The following is a 17,032-nucleotide window of genomic DNA, read 5'->3' on the forward strand; positions in this document are numbered from 1 at the left end:
AGTGACATTTACTGTATCTTTATATATATGTAATTACTGGAAAGAATTTGATTATTCCTATAAAGAGATTTCATTGCATGTAATAAAATGTGAGCAGTGAGAGATGCCTCTGTGCATCTGAATAGTAAATGTCAATCATAAACTACCATGTATGCAAAGGGGACAATATTGGCCTCAATAATTGCATTATGAAGCGCTTCGCTTCATGGACTTTACTCCTGGTATCAAACCAATTATCTCAATTCTGTATTAAAGCCAGTGAAGATTGTGCCAATGTTATGTCGACATATAAAGTTGGAATTTTTATGGATAATAATAATCTGAAGGCAACTTATCTAAAAATGTGATATGCATGGGGTTGCATTAACCATTTTTTCTATTCTAAAATGTCTTTTTCCTACATTAAGAAAAAAAAAAGGCCCAAGCGTAGTATTTAGTGTAAACAAGGTTTATTGCAGTGTGCATTTTGCATCCATAAATTGTTCAAAAATACCATGGACACAATAAAGCAACAATACCCATGTTTCAATAAGACTGCGGTCAAAAAAAAAAAACTTCTCCCTGTGAAAAGTTCCACATGGTCCTGTTGGCTTGTAAGTATCAGGCCAGTCTTTGGTAGTTAGAAAACAGTTAATCTGAAAACATGTGGCCCTTTTCAGACACCGTTGTGCCTGTTAGTTGGTTGGCATAGAAGGTCAACAGAACAAATGTTCGACATGTCAGCAGAACATCCACAGTAACAATATCCACCCCTCATCTCCGTCCATTTCAGGACATTGCTTTACATCAGTTGTTAATTTACAGAACTTTGCAAAATGTATACAGATTTTCATTCCCACAATAAAACAAAAAACACTTTTACACGTAGCCCATTTAAACAAGTTGATTTCGGTTCCATTTCAAAAACACAAACAAGCAATAATTCCCATAAGCAGCAGGCCCCATCTGCAAAGATACAAGCGATGCTATACATATCAAATGGCTGGAGTCACTGCTGTGGACCAGTGCTCCGTACGGGTCCGTCTAGAACATCCTTAACTACAGGAGCCACAAAATGCCCACAGTACTAGGCATCCGTGAACACGAGTCCCGTATAGCTTGCATCAGGTGGGGCTGTGGGGGCATCTTATAGGGACGTACATTTCCTTGGCTTGACTTGGATAGGCCGAAGATGCACTCTCGGCCAGCTCCATGAGGCAAATCTCTCTCTTTGTGAGAGGGACCAAGGGAAAGCAAGGCTGGTCCCCCTTCCTAGCAAGGGGAACGTCAGTCCCGTTGTACAGTAACCTCGGTCGGATGTCTACATCACTCTCTCTTTCACACGTTAGTCCGAAGAGATTGTCAGATATTACTGAACTAGGCCACTCGTAAGTCGCTTTCATTTCAGGTCAGGTTTTCAACTGTACAGCCAGCTTCATCTTGAAGTTGCATATCTGGAGGTCAATTTCTGGTGAGAGCTGTGGCTCTGCCCGCCCCATGGCAGAGCCACTTATACAGCAGATCCCGTGCTGTTGTACAGGTGCTCGCCGTCCTCAGGTGACCCCATCTCCTGAGGGTCCAGGGGGAGGCTGGAGTCTGAGGGCAGGCGTGACTGAAACTTCACCAGCTGCTCTGGGCTCGCCAGGTTCTTCAGCAGGCTGTTCTCACGCTCCAACTGGTTGTTCTTTTCTGCAAGTTCCTTGATCTGCTCTTTCAAGATCTCAACTTCCTCCCTGACTGCATACATTAAGTGATTCTTCACAAGATCCTATGAGAAAAGAACAAGGAATTGAGTTTTAATGATGGCACCAAAACACCTGACTATTAAGTACAATGCAACTGACCTATTTGCAATGTAATTCATGAATGGAGTAGAATGAGGCTCAGAACATAAATTCAAAATTTTCCCAGCTAATCAAGCATGTATTTTACTCCCTGGATAGCCCAATGATATAAACTACATGTTATTTATTAGGTGTCCTGATCTCACCATCAGGGTCGGTTTTGAAATATTGACCAGCTAACTGTACATTATATTGTACTTTTGGTTTTGTATGCTTTTTAAATGGGAATCAAGTAAATTATTCAAAGAGCTCTGGATAAACATTTATATCTATTGCAATAAAGAAATCTTAATACATTCATTAAAAAAAAAAAAAAAAAAGTAAGATTATTTCTACAAGATATGGTAGTTATGGATCTGCACTTGAAAAAAATGTTCTCAAAATTCTCAAAAATGAAATGCATGTTTTTCTTTATTTTAGTTAAATTTAGCAATACACTTATCTATAACCGCTTTCTTTAAACGTGTTTTAAGATTAACAAATCTTTACATCTAAAGACAGAACTCTTAAATACATTAATAAATTATCATTTAAAGATTATTTGTACCAAACGTGGTAGTTATTGATCTGGTTGTGTCACCTACAAAGTGATATATAATATATATTTTAGTAAATACAACATTAAGAACTTTAAACAAAAAGGTGCATGTGTTGTTGTATGGTGACCTTTGATTTGACTGCAATGAAGGTAGATGCAGCAGCTCTAGAGCATGCCACAGCTCTGCTTATACAACCTACACAGAAACTCGATACTTTCCGCTGGACTTCTACAGTCTGTACTTCTACAGTCGTGAGCTCATTCTAGTAACGTTAGGCAAAGACTTAAAAAATATACCCTAGTAGTGATCTGATCGTGGTGTTAAAAGAACTTACCATTGCCTGTTCGATCTTGTTGTCAATTGCCACAACGCTTGCGCCAGAGGCACTGCAAAAGACAAAGAAACAAAGTATTAGAAGGCTGTCCATGCGCCGCAGTAGTAAACAAGCTCTTTTAGTCGAAGCGCAGTGAACGAAGCGAAGGGAGATTCATGTCCGAGATGCAACCCCTAGACTGTCAAAAAATGTATATATATATATTATATCCCATAAAATCAGCATACCTGTTGTCTAGTTTGACCGATACTACATCATCCCCTCCTAGGAAGGATGAGAAGAAGGAGATGGAGAAATTGTGCAGCTGATAGACAGCGAGCTCCATTGGCGATTTGAACATCTCCGTGCTCATGTTGAGGACAAGACCCGTCTGAATAATACTTCTCGCCACGTTTGCGACTTGTTTGAACACGACGGTATGATCCTGGCTGATTTTGCTTTCGTTGCTCTTGCGATAGGCACAGAGAAGCCGGGCGCTACGAGTGAACTAGGAGCGGTTTCAGAGAAACACTGTCGGCTAGTGATGCTATTTCTGCCGCAGCGGGGCTTTTATAGTCGAGGCGCGTGACGGCGTGTGACGCATGCATATATTATTCAAATGAGGCTTGTGGCATAGACTTTCTATCTGCCCTCTCACTGAACTTGCTCAAAGAACACACAGCATGCATCAGCAGCAAGCCGCAGGATAACCCTCAAAACACATCAACACGAGCAACACACGCTATTACCAAGTGGCCGATACCTGTTGCAGCATTATGTTTTGATAATTGATTCGCTTTGTTGAGTTATGACAAGCCTCGCGAAATAGTTACTCCACGAGAATGCATTTGTCTTGACTGGGTGAGGAACAACATGTTCCTGTAAACCTCAGTAATTAGTTACATGGTGGAAATCAGTATCTGAAAAGTTTATTAGAGTAAATTTTGGTATTTCGGTCTATGCCTGCAGGTCTTCGGAAGTGTACAGTTTTGCACTTGACAGCTCTGACACAAGACGGGTTGGGAATAGGATGAAGTTTCTCACAGTACTTTCCAAAGTGTCTAACTTCAGCCTTTAGTGCCTCTAGTGGGCAAACTGTGTATAACAGACACAAACAACCACTGATCAACCACTGTCTGAAGGTTGAGGTCACTAAGATTAGTTCAGCCTAAAAACTGAACTAATGGACAATGGTACATAGTTTATTGACATACTGAGTGAGCAAAATTTTATATTTCAATTAACATGAAAGCTCATACCAAAAGCATTGCAACAGCAATTTTGTCCTCAACATAATTTAACTCACCTTTAACAATGTTCCATATATATATATATATATTCTACTAGCATATGACATTGATTAAATTCATAATTATTATGAAGAATTATAAAATGAAATCTGGAGTCTCAACTTTGTTTTCTATCCCTTTTTCTTTCTCTTGTTAATATTATTGCACATTATTGGTAAATATAAGGATGGGATGTGCAAGCAACATTGCAATGTTGAAAATGAAAATGCATTTATTAATTTACAAAATTACATCTTAAGCACATTATCAACTCTTTACTACAGTTTTCGCTCTATCGTCTATCTTTTCTGAGTGAAGCAAAAATGTGTCTAGATCCCAGTGAAGACCTTTGAAGGTTGACGGCTCAAAGCTGATCCTCCTAATGAGTTTTAAAGCACAAATTAGAGACCGTGCTGTCACTTTCCATTTCATGCAGAGTTAGCAATGCTGCCTTCTCTTTTGACAGATTCTGAACTCCCCGTGAGCAGAAGTCAGGATAATTGGCAAGCACTTGTACAGTTTGTACTGTATGAAATGATAATCATGTCTCATATGAAGGGGGAAAGACCATGAAGTGCCCTCTCAATTTAAAGAGTTATGCATCATACTGAAGGTCTGAGGTGTCAACAGAACCTTCCTGTTCTGCATATGAACAGGGGATCATTCAAATTCATTTAGAGAATATGTTGTAAATTCTCCTCAACAGGTCTTCCAAGCAAATAGAAGAAACCAGCGGAGTTGTGTGCAAGAACGATCATTATTGGACACTTCCTTAACTTTTGGACACTTTAAAAATAAATACGTACAAAAGACATACACAACACTTCTAAAAATACACAAATCACCAATATCCATGGCCAGTATCACATCATACCTTAGTCCATCAATATCAATAACAAAACAAAACAGAGAGAAATATAACAAAGAAAAAGGAAAATACAAAAGAAAGAAAACCCAAAACACTTAAGTTCAAACAAAAATCGCAAAATACACTGAATTATACCAAATAACCCAAACACAAAATAAACAACTCACTGTGTTCAGTGAACAAACAAAACAAATGCCATTTAATAAACAAACAAAATAATTAATGCAATCCCAACACATACACAACGACACTCTTGTGCGCTTGAGGGAAGCCCGTGGATCTCTCTGTAGCCCGGCACCAGGATACCCACTGACGAATCGCCACACAACAGCTAAACAGCAATGGACATATTTCTGCAGCACAACTGACTGGTGTTAATAGGGAACAATCCATAAATTCTGCCTGGATCACAACCAAGATCTGTTGATATAACCCCCTGAGGCACATGCACAAAATTAGGAAAATTAGGAAATTTCAGCCTTGTCCCGATCCACGCTGATTAATATGAGCTTGATGCTTAACACATGTAAGAGGAAAACTACAACCTGTCATCCATGACAGAGAGGAAAACGGGAGTAAAGAGATGTCCTCACGTTTTTAAAGGGGCATGAGCTCAACCTTCACCAAGCTCCATCCACCCACACAAAATCAACAACCCACCCAAAAGGGATCACCCCATTACATGCAGATTTAGTGTAAGGTAATAGTAGTCATTTCAGTGGCTTGATGTGTCAAAACCAGGGCAATCAGCCTCTCGAGCAAAGAGCAAACTGCTTACAATGGAACAAGGATGTAATGTACTCCAAACTTGTCTGGGATTGGATAAATAAAGCATTAATAATGGAATAATGCATTGTTGTGATGCAGCGAGATGAGCAAACAGACGCTTCATTCAGCTGCCACTCCAAAAAAAAAAAAAAACCTTGCACATCACAGTAAACACAGATGTGCCATGGTACAGTATGTCTCCATCTGTCACTATGGCCAGGGTGGTGATGTCCCAGCCTCGCTCCGGTAAACAAATCCTTTACACTGCTACTTAGCAGTTTAAAACAAGGTTTGAAACTTTAAGGCCGGACTTGTAGTGTATATATTATGTTCAATACAGAAAAACAAATTATTTACACTTATCCCTTATGCAACAAAACTTAATTTACTAACCAGACAACAAAAGTTTTCAAAACACACCTAACCATACTTGGTTAGCCTTTGCATACGTAGGGACACACCAATAATTACGACAAAGGAATGTGTGGAATGACATATTTTCAGTCTGTCAAGTTTGAATTCTTTGAATAGCTGCTGCTTATAAAGTCAAAAAATGTCATCTAGTTTTCTTGGGAGGACAGCTAGTGAGAGAGAGCCTCACTAAACTCATGAATCAATTGTGTAAATAACACCATCTACAGTGTAAACTTTTGACTTTTTCTCATGAGAAATGAAAAAACAAGATGTGCATAACCCATCTGTAATTACTTTCTAACATGATCCACAGCAGATAATGAACGCACGCTGTCACACACTTCACTGAAACGTAACAATTTTTGCATCTTGTAGAAAAAGACGTGCAGTATTAGCCGTTTAAATGGTTGGACGAGATGAACTTTCCTTGCTAACGTTCACACCTTTTACAACTAATCTGCCAGCTCTCAGTAGTAATGATACACTCACACGATCCAAAAGTCTTACACTTACCGCCTGTCCATCTTCTTAAATAGACTCGGTGAGTAGAGAGGTGGCAAACTCATGGTTGTTGCTCTATGAGAAAGTCACTTAACTGCAGATACAACCCGAGATGCAACTTTGCGACTCCAGCAGTGTGGATAAAGTAAAAATGTCCCATTCTCTCCGCTGGATGGGAGGGAGGTGGAAATACAATGATATTGTGTCTTTCCCCCACTCTGTTCTCTGTCTGACAGATCTCAAGAGAAAAATAACCCGAATTTCTGTTTTGCACTTGGCAAGATTGATTAGTGAATCTCATTGCAACATGATTGAGAGCAGAATAATCAGAGGATGCTAAATTATTAAAGTCAACTAAATAATAACGTTATACAAATGAAGTCTCACTGTTCCGATCTGGAATTTCCAGGAATATCTCAGATGACGTTAAATTTCCATCTAGAATTTTCCATATCTATTTACGGTGTGTGTTTTTATAGTTTAAAGGGACACTGAGTAGGAATTACTCCCATCTAGTGGTGAAATTGTATTTTGCATTCAAACTAATTTTGCTCTCCAGCGCCTCGCTTTTTCAAATGCGCGTTGCATCTACGGTAGGCGATATGTACCAAAAAGCTTTGACAGGATGTATTCTAATAGCACATCGTCGAGTTTTCCTTCAGGTGAACAGGTGTGTTATTTCAAACAAACTGCAACATGACAACTAACAAACGAATGTTACAGTATGAATTACTGACTGTGGAAAACATGAAATATTGTAATTAGTAGTTATGTTTAATTTATTCGTTATATTTTCTGAATTATATGCATTGTTAGATATAAAAAAAATATTATAGTATAGACTGTAACACTGACTTACCTGTCGAGAAGAAAACTGGCCACTTCAGCGTCTCTTTTGAAATCTTTATCAAGCATTAGCTCTTTCCACCTAGAAAAAGCTTCCCCGACATTAACTCTTGTTTTCTGTAATCTACGGTCACGTTTCCTTTTACGTTCTATTTTTGACTGTTTTGGCGACGATGTTTTCTTCTCCTGTGGCGCGGCATATGTATGGTCCATAATAAGAATGCAATCCAGACTTTTAAACTTGCCGGTGCAGTTTCAAGCGCCTCTCACTGCTCTGCACCTGCGTTTCTGGCTCTGACCGAAAACGCGCTGTGGAAACGCGTTGGCTTAGTACTTTTTGTCCCTCTCTGCTATTATAGTTTTGCAAGATGGCGGAACTACATGGAAGCCTCCGTCGACCTACCCGTCCCATGTATATAAAGATAATAAATTCTTCATTTACAAGGATTAGTTTAAACATTGGCATAGGTATTTGTACACCATTGAGGGCATATTTATGAATAAAAATATTGATTTTAGATAATAAAATACCTAAAAAGTTACTTATTGTCCCTTTAAGTTCCCTTTTGTTGGAAGAGAAAAGGCATGTCTCAGCTTTTATGTATGTAGCGTGCTCGTTTCTCAGCAGACAGCTTTGTTTTGTGTGTCTGAAAGGACTCATGCATGACTGCAGAAAAGCAGTTATGCTGTACGTTCAGTGTATGGCTGGGTGTTTGTTTGCCTGTATAAGACATGTTGGTACAGGAGATGTGGATTATATATGTTATGTAAAATGAGATTAGGCATCCATTACTTTAATTCCTTTTATTCATTAAATTGCCTGAGTCAAGAGCACATGAATAATTTTTACAGACATAATTCAGGTCAGCCTGTGGCTAAATAAGACGTTTGATTGTTGGCATCTATAAGCTAAATAATGTTCATGTTTCAGAAGTAAGCCCTTCCATTTTTTTAATGCTTGTTTTTTTCTCTCCTTAGGATGGCTTCCCATGTATTGCACTTTCACAGGAACCCTTGACTTGATTTACTTGAGTGTTAATACTGCCAGGTCCTGCCCTAAACAGCCAATAGGTTGGGAATTTAGGTCAGATAAATAAAGAACTTTTGTAGGACTTTAAGTGCTCAGAAGTTTGGGATTGTAAAATTTATTCTAATTCATTATTTTTTTTAATTATTATCTCTTTTTTTAAAGAAGGCTACTTTTGTTCACTAAGGCTGCATTTAATAAAAAAAAAATACTGTACAAAAACGTAAAATAACTAAAATATCTGTTTTCCTAATAATATTTGAATATTCTAAGTAATAATATACAGTCTTCAGTGTCACATGATTCTTCAGAAATCATTAAGGTTTGCTGCTCAAGAAACATTTCTTATTATTATCTCTTTTACTGCTTAAAATATTTGTGGAAATCATGATACTTTTTCCCCAAGATTCTTGGATGAATAAAAGTTAAAAAGACTTTTTTTTTTTATATAGAAACCGTTTGTAGAATTATACTTGTTTTAACTGACACTTTTAATTAATTTAATGCATCTTTGCTGAATAAAAGCACATATTTATTTAAAAATAATTATAATAATCTTAAATAATATGCTCATCAATGCACGCTCCCATTGACATTGTATGAAATTAGGTGTGAAACATGTTCAGGCACTCAGTCTCGTGTATTGGCTGACTGAGAAATTCTGAATGGTCAGAATGTCAATGGCACTATTATCATAGTGCATTGAGGAGCTGCTTATGTAAGACTACATTTGAAAAGTTATAAAACCCCCTCTACTCATATAGCAAGTATTATCATGTTTGTACCTTTACGGCCCAGGTGGGTCACATATCCAACCTTCTTTGTTGCTTTGTTATCTGTCTAGACAAGACTCAGTCTGGACACAGTGCCTATGGGTTATATTAACATCTCTGTGGTTACTCTGTTGGCTTCATGGAAATTCTGCACAGTCTCCACTAGAGACCCAGTTTGTTCATGACAGAAAGCCAGAGTCTGTTGTACATTGAGTCAGCCACTTGAGGCTGTTGCGGACATTCACAGTCTCTTTTCCAGCTAGATATTTACACCAGCTTCAGTTCTGTGTCATCTCAGCAAATGCACTAATCTGTCTTTACCCAATAACATCTCCTGTTATCTGGTCTTATACAAGTTTTTTTTTTTTTTTTTTTTATGTATTTATTTTCCAATTCACGAACAACAATTCTGGGATCATCCAGGATTGCTAAAATAAAATAAAATAGAGTTAAAAATGTGGGCTTTGTGATTTAGTATTTATTTATTTATTTCCTGTGGCGCAAAGCTGAATTTTCAGCATCATTACTCCAGTTTTCAGTGTCACATGATGCTCCAGAAATCATTCTAATATGCTGATTTATATATTTATTTGTTAATAGGATCAATTAAATATTATGTAACGTATCTTTTTTAGATACAAATATGTTTTGACTCTCTTCAATGCACATTGCAGTCTTATTAATGCGCATGCAAAATGTTCTGAAAATGATTTCTGTTCACTGTCTCTATTTTCAGTTACATAACCAGTTGCATCAGTCTGACTAATGCATATTAAAGTCTGAAATGCCAGAGTAACACATGAAGTAGGGTAGAGAAAGTTTCAGTTATGTCAGGCTTTCTCTAAATGGGAGTGTCAATGAGTTTAACACTTTAAGTGGTGTTAAAGGTAAAGTCACTAAATGGAATTCCTAAAATCCTGAACACTCCCCCATCTTTCGATGATCAGTCAAACAGATAGTCCTGCCCTAAAGTCATGCAATTGAATGAGCCAGTGATTTTGTGTCAGCCTGGGGTGTGTTTCCCCTACAACAAGGTAACTTGCTGTTTAGCTAGCATAGTATGATGCATCACTGGAGGAACAAACTGTTTCCAAAAAATGCTTCTTGGCGTAAATCTACGAATATTATTGTCTTGGCAATAAACTAGGTAGAAGAGAAAATTTAACACTGACTGACATAACATTAAAGAAGATTGTGTCCTTTTCAGAAAATGTGCTCCAAGATGTGAACTTAAATCAAAATAATGGGTTCCAGTGGGACAACCTACGCTCCAACAAAAAATGACCATTCTGCACAGTTATTACTAGTAATTAGTCTGCCATAGATATCCATAGAGATACAGCACTGGTGATGTAACTGTCATCATTATAATTATTAATATAAGCATAACCTCAGAAGATTGGTCATAAGGTTATGATGAATAAAACTTTTATTTATGCATTAACAAATTGGTATAGTGAGATGTATAAATATGACCAGTCTCCTGCTATAAAAGTGATTATCCTAATTTCTCACAAAATATGAGGGGTGAAAGTGAATGGTTCGGTCCTCGGCTCTGTATGGTGTGTACAGTACCAATGATCCGTGTGTTCAAGCAGCCACTGCTGTGCAGACATGAAAAGAGATCAATCCAGATGTGGCTGTACTGTTGCACACACCCTTAAATAATAATTTATTGTTTTTTGCAGAGAGGCATCAGAGCTCTTACTCGTGCATGTCTGCTCACGGGTCATATTATTCGATACCTCTCGCTGGCCCGGCTTGGCTAGGAAGAGCACCAGTAAGTTTGTGATCGGAAGGACTCTAAAATCTACTAGTGTGTGAGGCAAGCAATTACTTGTATTTTCAGCAATACAAGCAAAGCCCGAGTGTTCTGGCCTCAGAAGATAAGTGGACATGCCAGGAGGAAGGTGGAGCATAAGGTGCGTGTGTGTGTGTGTGTGTGTGTTTGTGTGTGTGTGTGTGTGTGTGTGTGTGTGTGTGTGTGTGTGTGTGTGTGTGTGTGTGTGTGTGCATAACAGTAAATAAGTGCACAATCACCTGTGTTCAGGAGCAGGTGGCGGTTATGGCTCAGGGTGAACAGGGTTGCCATATTTCTGGGAAATTCATTTCTAAGCTAGGATCCATTCATGATGAAGACAGAGGAATGAGTTTGGGGCTGTGAGTTTGAGGCAGCCCAGGTGTAGTAAATCTTCCCTGCCATGCTTTATTCAGACAGCCCCTACATGTCTGTTTGTATTCTTTGTGACCAATTAGGCTTGAAAACAAAAGTAAATCCATTTAAAACATAATTACATTAATCTGTGCAATAAAAGGGCATCACCCAAAGCATCTGTATTCATCCTGAGAACAATCATTCTTTATTTACTTTTTTGCACTGTATAATCTGCACTGAACTAATTTGTCCTCTAAATCATATGACGTTGTCATCAGACAGTTTCCAAAGACAACACAGACAAAATGCCTTTGACACAGTTAAACCGTAAACCTTAAGGCAAACAAAGATGTCTAAATAACTAAGGAGCAGGAGCAAAGGTCAAGAAATAGTGCTATCTCGCATGCATGTTGTCATCACAGCACACAATAATGTCCTCTCCCTCTCAGTCTACATCAGTCCGGGTGAGATTCATGTGTTGGCTGCAGTCTGAATAAAGCTGACAGCCTGGCAGGGAAGATTTACTACACCTGGGCTGCCTCAAACTCACAGCCCCAAACTCATTCCTCTGTCTTCATCATGAATGGATCCTAGCTTAGAAAGGAATTTCCCAGAAATATGGCAACCCTGTTCACCCTGAGCTATAACCGCCGCCTGCTCCTCAGCACAGGTGATTGTGCACATATTTACTGTTATGCATGTGCATTCAAGAAATTACCTCTGCAGAATGAAAATGCGTTATCTTGAGGCATGGTGCATTCTTAATCTCGTTAAAATCTTTAAAAGGGATGAACTGAAAGATGATACATGTGAAGGTAGCAGAGGCAGTGACGCAAACGCTTTGATCAAAGTCAACCAACCGGACAGAAATGCGTAGGTCAACTGAACGGTGCAGAGATGTTTTTTTATCTGATGTGCAGGCTTTTTTACACGTAGGCAGCATTTGAGCCAATTAGCTGTCAGCATATCTCCAGAACAATCTAGAAGCATAGTCAGACCTGAGAAAGTTGTCCAAAAATGGTGATATGCTGGCATGCAGCTACTTTTTCAGAAGCACGCAATGCTCAGAGCAGTCAGGGGGAGGTGGACACCATACACAACATGATACCAGGCTTTTCTGAACTCATATGAGGTCGCCTATTGGCCTCAGATGATCTTAGTTTATCTAACGTGCATCGTTGGGAATGAATTATGCAAATCAGGTAATGTCGCACGCCCACCCACCAATTAGTGCTGAATGTATTTTGCACGGTCGAATTTCTGATCTTACATGTAGCAGACCAACACAATCTGCTGACTGTACAGCACTGATGGAGGCAACCGAATTGGCTCTTTAAAATGCAGATAGTGTGCTTGACTAAACTGAATTGTGGAGTTATTGACTAACACTCTGATTTTTGCGATGAAATACTGTGGGCAAACGTGGCGCAACTGTTAATTTCCTCCGTAATGTGCCAATAGTGTGTGTTGAAAGACCATTTCTGCGTGCAACAGTTTGACTCTACCCAGCGAACTCCAAATACTGAGATTGAAACCGATCAATGCCGTCAAGAATGTTTTTCGAGACATTGTTTGCAGTTCTTAGTCACTGTAAAAACAAGGCATTTATTAGAAAGCCTGTTTCAGTTGAATGCAAATACAAAAGGCACAAGCAAGTTCAGTGTATTTGCACGCAAAGAGTTTTACTTTCTCTCTCTCTCTTAGCCACTATACTGATTATTTGATTTGATATAATATTATTAGATATTATTAAAAAGGCGACTGGATAGCAGTGATTAGATCTAATATATTGCAGAACGCTAAAGATCAGAATCAGTGAAGGACATCCTGTTCATACAGTATGTCACTACACTATCGAAGCTTTCCAAGTTTACAGAAGCTGATATCTCTGTATGGCCCTTACTCGTATTTAAAATACTACTTTCTTTTGTTATTTTCAGATATGCAGGCACACAGACATGGTTTTACATAACAGTGAACTGAGTCAACTGCCACACCCAGAGTAATGCAGAAGTGCAGAAGGCCGTTTTAAAACAGCAGCTGCGTCTAAATTTGTTCTGTTCTGAGTTCTTTTTAAAGGTATTACCACATAATGTATTTTAAAATTCGACTTATTTCCTCAGTGCATACTCAACAAATAATAAGATGTGTGCCATGTTTCTAGTGTTATTGTGAATGATTCATCCAGGCAAAGTATCCTTAATAAAAAGAGTCCTTGTAATCATTAACTACAATGGAATAACTACAGTTCTTTTGACAACACTACAGAGCCTCTCGAGGGACATGGTGATGGGAAAAAAAAGATAATTAAAGGGGGGGTGAAATGCTTGTTTTCACTCAATATCCTGTTAATCTTGAGTACATATAGAGTAGTACTGCATCCTTCATAACTCCAAAAAGTCTTTAGTTTTATTATATTTATAAGAGAAAGATAGTCTGTACCGATTTTTCCCGGAAAAACACGACCGGCTGGAGGCGTGACGTGTGGGCGGAGCTAAAGAATCACGAGCGCCAGTAGGCTTTTGCGTAGAGAGCGTTTGGAAGCTGTGACACCGTGAGGAAAAAAACATCATCCAAAATAAACCATGGCTAACAGTCAGATTCAGCGTATATTTATGACCCAGAATCAGATCCAGAGGCTGAAATTTAACAAGAGCAGCATCAGCAACGACGTCTCTATGTGGTATGTACTGAAACTGTATATATTTGCTTAGCGATTTTGGAAAATGAATAAGTTCCACTTTATGTCGTCTTTTTTTTTTTTTTTCTTTTTTTCGTTGGGACTGCATTATCCTTAAGAAATAAACGATGTGCAAATCCGCCGTCAAACTGGGCCTTGTTTGTAAAACAAGCATCTTCGAAATGCAGGGAACAAACACAAACACTTGCACAGCTCTGTTGATGCTCTGTAAAAAAAAACTCCGTCCACTGGTCCCTTAATGCTGGGTTTTTTTTTTCTTTGGTAATCTGTGCAGGGTTGTCTTGCCCTGGCAACCAAAAACACACTTCTTTTGTGACATTACGCTCTCGCTCTGATCAGTGAATGTCTGTGCTCAGCCTCTCAGTGCTCTGCTATACGGGAGCGCGCGCTCTTCCGGCAGAAGTGCCCTTAGGACCCATATAAGGAAATTCCGCTCCATCTAACGTCACACAGACCCATACTCGAAAAAACCTTTCCGAAACTTCAAACGTACAACTTAATTTTTGAAACTTTGTCCATGTTTAGCATGGGAATCCAACTCTTTAACAGTGTAAAAAACTCAGTATGCATGAAATAGCATTTCACCCCCCCCCCCTTAAATGTTTTATGTTCACTCACAAAACTTGCGTACCCCTGAGAAACTTTGCATTTGCTTACAAAACTTTTAAGTTCGCTTCGCTTCTTTATTCTTTTGCGTTCCCCAAAGAAGACTACTCACAAAAGCATTTAAATACAGTTGTTTCTCCTAACATCATATTATATCCATCACCATTTTCTCAAGGGACTTAATGCAAAGTTTCTGAGGGAGTGCATACAGTATGTTTTGCAAGTGAAAGCAAATGCATTGAAACATAATTCTTCCTTCTGTTTCATTTTCCCAATATTAAGGGCTCCATACTTACTCCATGTGGGCTATTAGATAATTTAGCCATTTCCAAAGGAGAAAAAAAAAGTCCCATCCCTTTTTTCTCACTGAATATTCTGTTTCACTTGGAAATCTGAGAAATGTATGTCGCTCCAGTGAAAGTCTACGCAACTACAACTTTGAGGCTTCAAAAAGTTCACAAAAAAATTTTGAAAATGGAATCCATATGAATTGAGTGGTTTAGTCCACATTTTCTGAAGACACTCGATCACTTTATATGAAGATCAGATTCAATTTAGGCTTTTATTAACATATTTACATTGATCAGAGAAACATAAACAGAAGCTCAACTGTACACACCAGAATGAACTGCATTGGTTCTCACACATCAAGCTAGCATGCTTGAGCTTCGGTTTGCCATAACTGATGTGTGCATTGATTAATGTTTATATGGACTTTGTTAATTATCTAAAGCATCTGAGTCTCTTCAGAAAATGTGGACTAAACCACTCAATTCAAATGGGTTAGTTTTATGATCTCTTTAGGAACTATGTGAGTCGTCATTGGTGGTTGCATAGACTGTCAAATGAGGGACAGAGATCTCTCAGGTTTTATTAAAAATATCTTCATTTGTGTTCCAAAGATGAACAAAAGTCTTACATGTTTGGAATATCATGAGGATGAGTAAATAATGACAGAATTTGCATTTTTTTGGTGAACTATACCTTAAAATTTTCATGGAATGATTTGGTAATCGTCTTGCAAAAGTGCACAATGACAGCCCAACCATGGGACAAAAACACATCTGGAGAGTTCAAGGACTGGAATTACAGCTGTAAAATTACAAGAGCAGAACCTCAGCTCAAACAACAGACTGCAATATAGCTGTCATTTCAGAATTGTGCTCCAACACCTTCAGTTGCTCTAAAAGCATTTCTTTATGTTCGGAGTTGCACATCTTTTCCAGATCGTGAAGGTCAAGCACTTCAGCAATTGTCTACATACTAAGCTCATCCCGTCTGCGCTTTTGCTTATGCCCCTCCCTGTTCCGTGCTTTGCATGTCTGTAAATGTTTGCCTGTGTCAGATGTTATTTCTGGCATGAGCGAATGTTTGATGTGACACTGCAGGGTTATAACAAGGTGAATCACTTCTACCTGGATACCTTCACCCTGTTTGTTGTTTATGAACCACTTTGCCGTTCTCCATTGCTAAACAGAATTCTCTTCACTGTCCTCACGGCACTCTAGACAGCATGCATCTGGCTGTGGGGGAGCCTCTAAGGCCAGGCTCTCTTCAAACGGCCCTGTGACCTAAACATGGTCACCAGCAGGTTCTCAGAAACTCTGCCTAAATAAACAGAGCACAGGAAGAGACTTTTCATGGACCTCAAATGAGGACAACAAGGAAGTTGGTGTACATGGGCCCTATTATTAGACACTTCGTGATAGACTCTGGCATGGAAGTTGTGGTTTTTGCAGTGAAAGACCCTAGCTACTCTTTCTGCTCTCATGAAAACAAAGTGGATAGTGTCCAACAAAATCAAGCAACTAAATTTGTTATCCTATACGTTCAGAGGCAACTTGAAATCGAAACTGAACCTGTTCACTTTTTATAATAGACACTCTGTTGTGAAAGATTCACTGGTGCATGTCCTTCTGTCAATCAAACAGTGCATATATTTTATCAAAATCTTCTAAAAGTTAGTAGCACTTGCATTCACCAAAATTTTGTTTTGTTTTATTCCTGTATTCTGAAGGATTCAGAATTATTTTGCCTATAACATCTTATTTCTAAAAATGTTTTTTTTTTTTTATATAACAAAAAAAATTCTAATTTATGAAGTACTGGGAACACAAGCATTTAATTGGATGTTAAATAAGATAATACTTAATTTCAATATTTAAACATAATATTATAAAAACATTGAAATACAAAACAACAGTCTTAATGTACTGTGATAAATTAACCAGCGAAGCATTTTTTTTTTTTTTTTTTGTATTAGTGATGGCACTATTTCTGATGTGTAATAGTAATTTTGAAAGAACTTATCAAATAAAAGTTGTTATTCTACAGTTGCCCCACACTAAATATCTTGTTTTGGTGGAGAATATCACATTCAGGAAGTAAAATTAGATAAAAATGGGAAAA

The 17,032-nt window shown here is 38.3% G+C and overlaps 1 protein-coding gene across 2 annotated transcripts in view; it reads right to left on the reverse strand.

Annotated features, from left to right (window-relative positions):
- Positions 1–432: 432 nt before the first annotated feature.
- Positions 433–17,032, reverse strand: part of LOC113057712 (TSC22 domain family protein 3-like) — a 31,899-nt gene continuing 15,299 nt past the window's right edge. The window contains exons 1-3 of one of the 2 annotated variants that reach the window (XM_026225206.1): positions 2,924–3,282; positions 2,697–2,748; positions 433–1,747 (exon numbers count right to left, since the gene is read on the reverse strand). In XM_026225206.1, coding sequence (XP_026080991.1) covers positions 1,490–1,747; positions 2,697–2,748; positions 2,924–3,048 — 435 coding nt within the window. In that variant the 5' untranslated portion in view covers positions 3,049–3,282 and the 3' untranslated portion in view covers positions 433–1,489. Of the gene's footprint in view, positions 1,748–2,696; positions 2,749–2,923; positions 3,283–17,032 lie in introns of those variants that run through there. The other variant, XM_026225205.1, reaches the window with a different exon arrangement.

Source organism: Carassius auratus, chromosome 39 (assembly GCF_003368295.1).
Source record: "Carassius auratus strain Wakin chromosome 39, ASM336829v1, whole genome shotgun sequence".
NCBI lineage: Eukaryota > Metazoa > Chordata > Actinopteri > Cypriniformes > Cyprinidae > Carassius > Carassius auratus.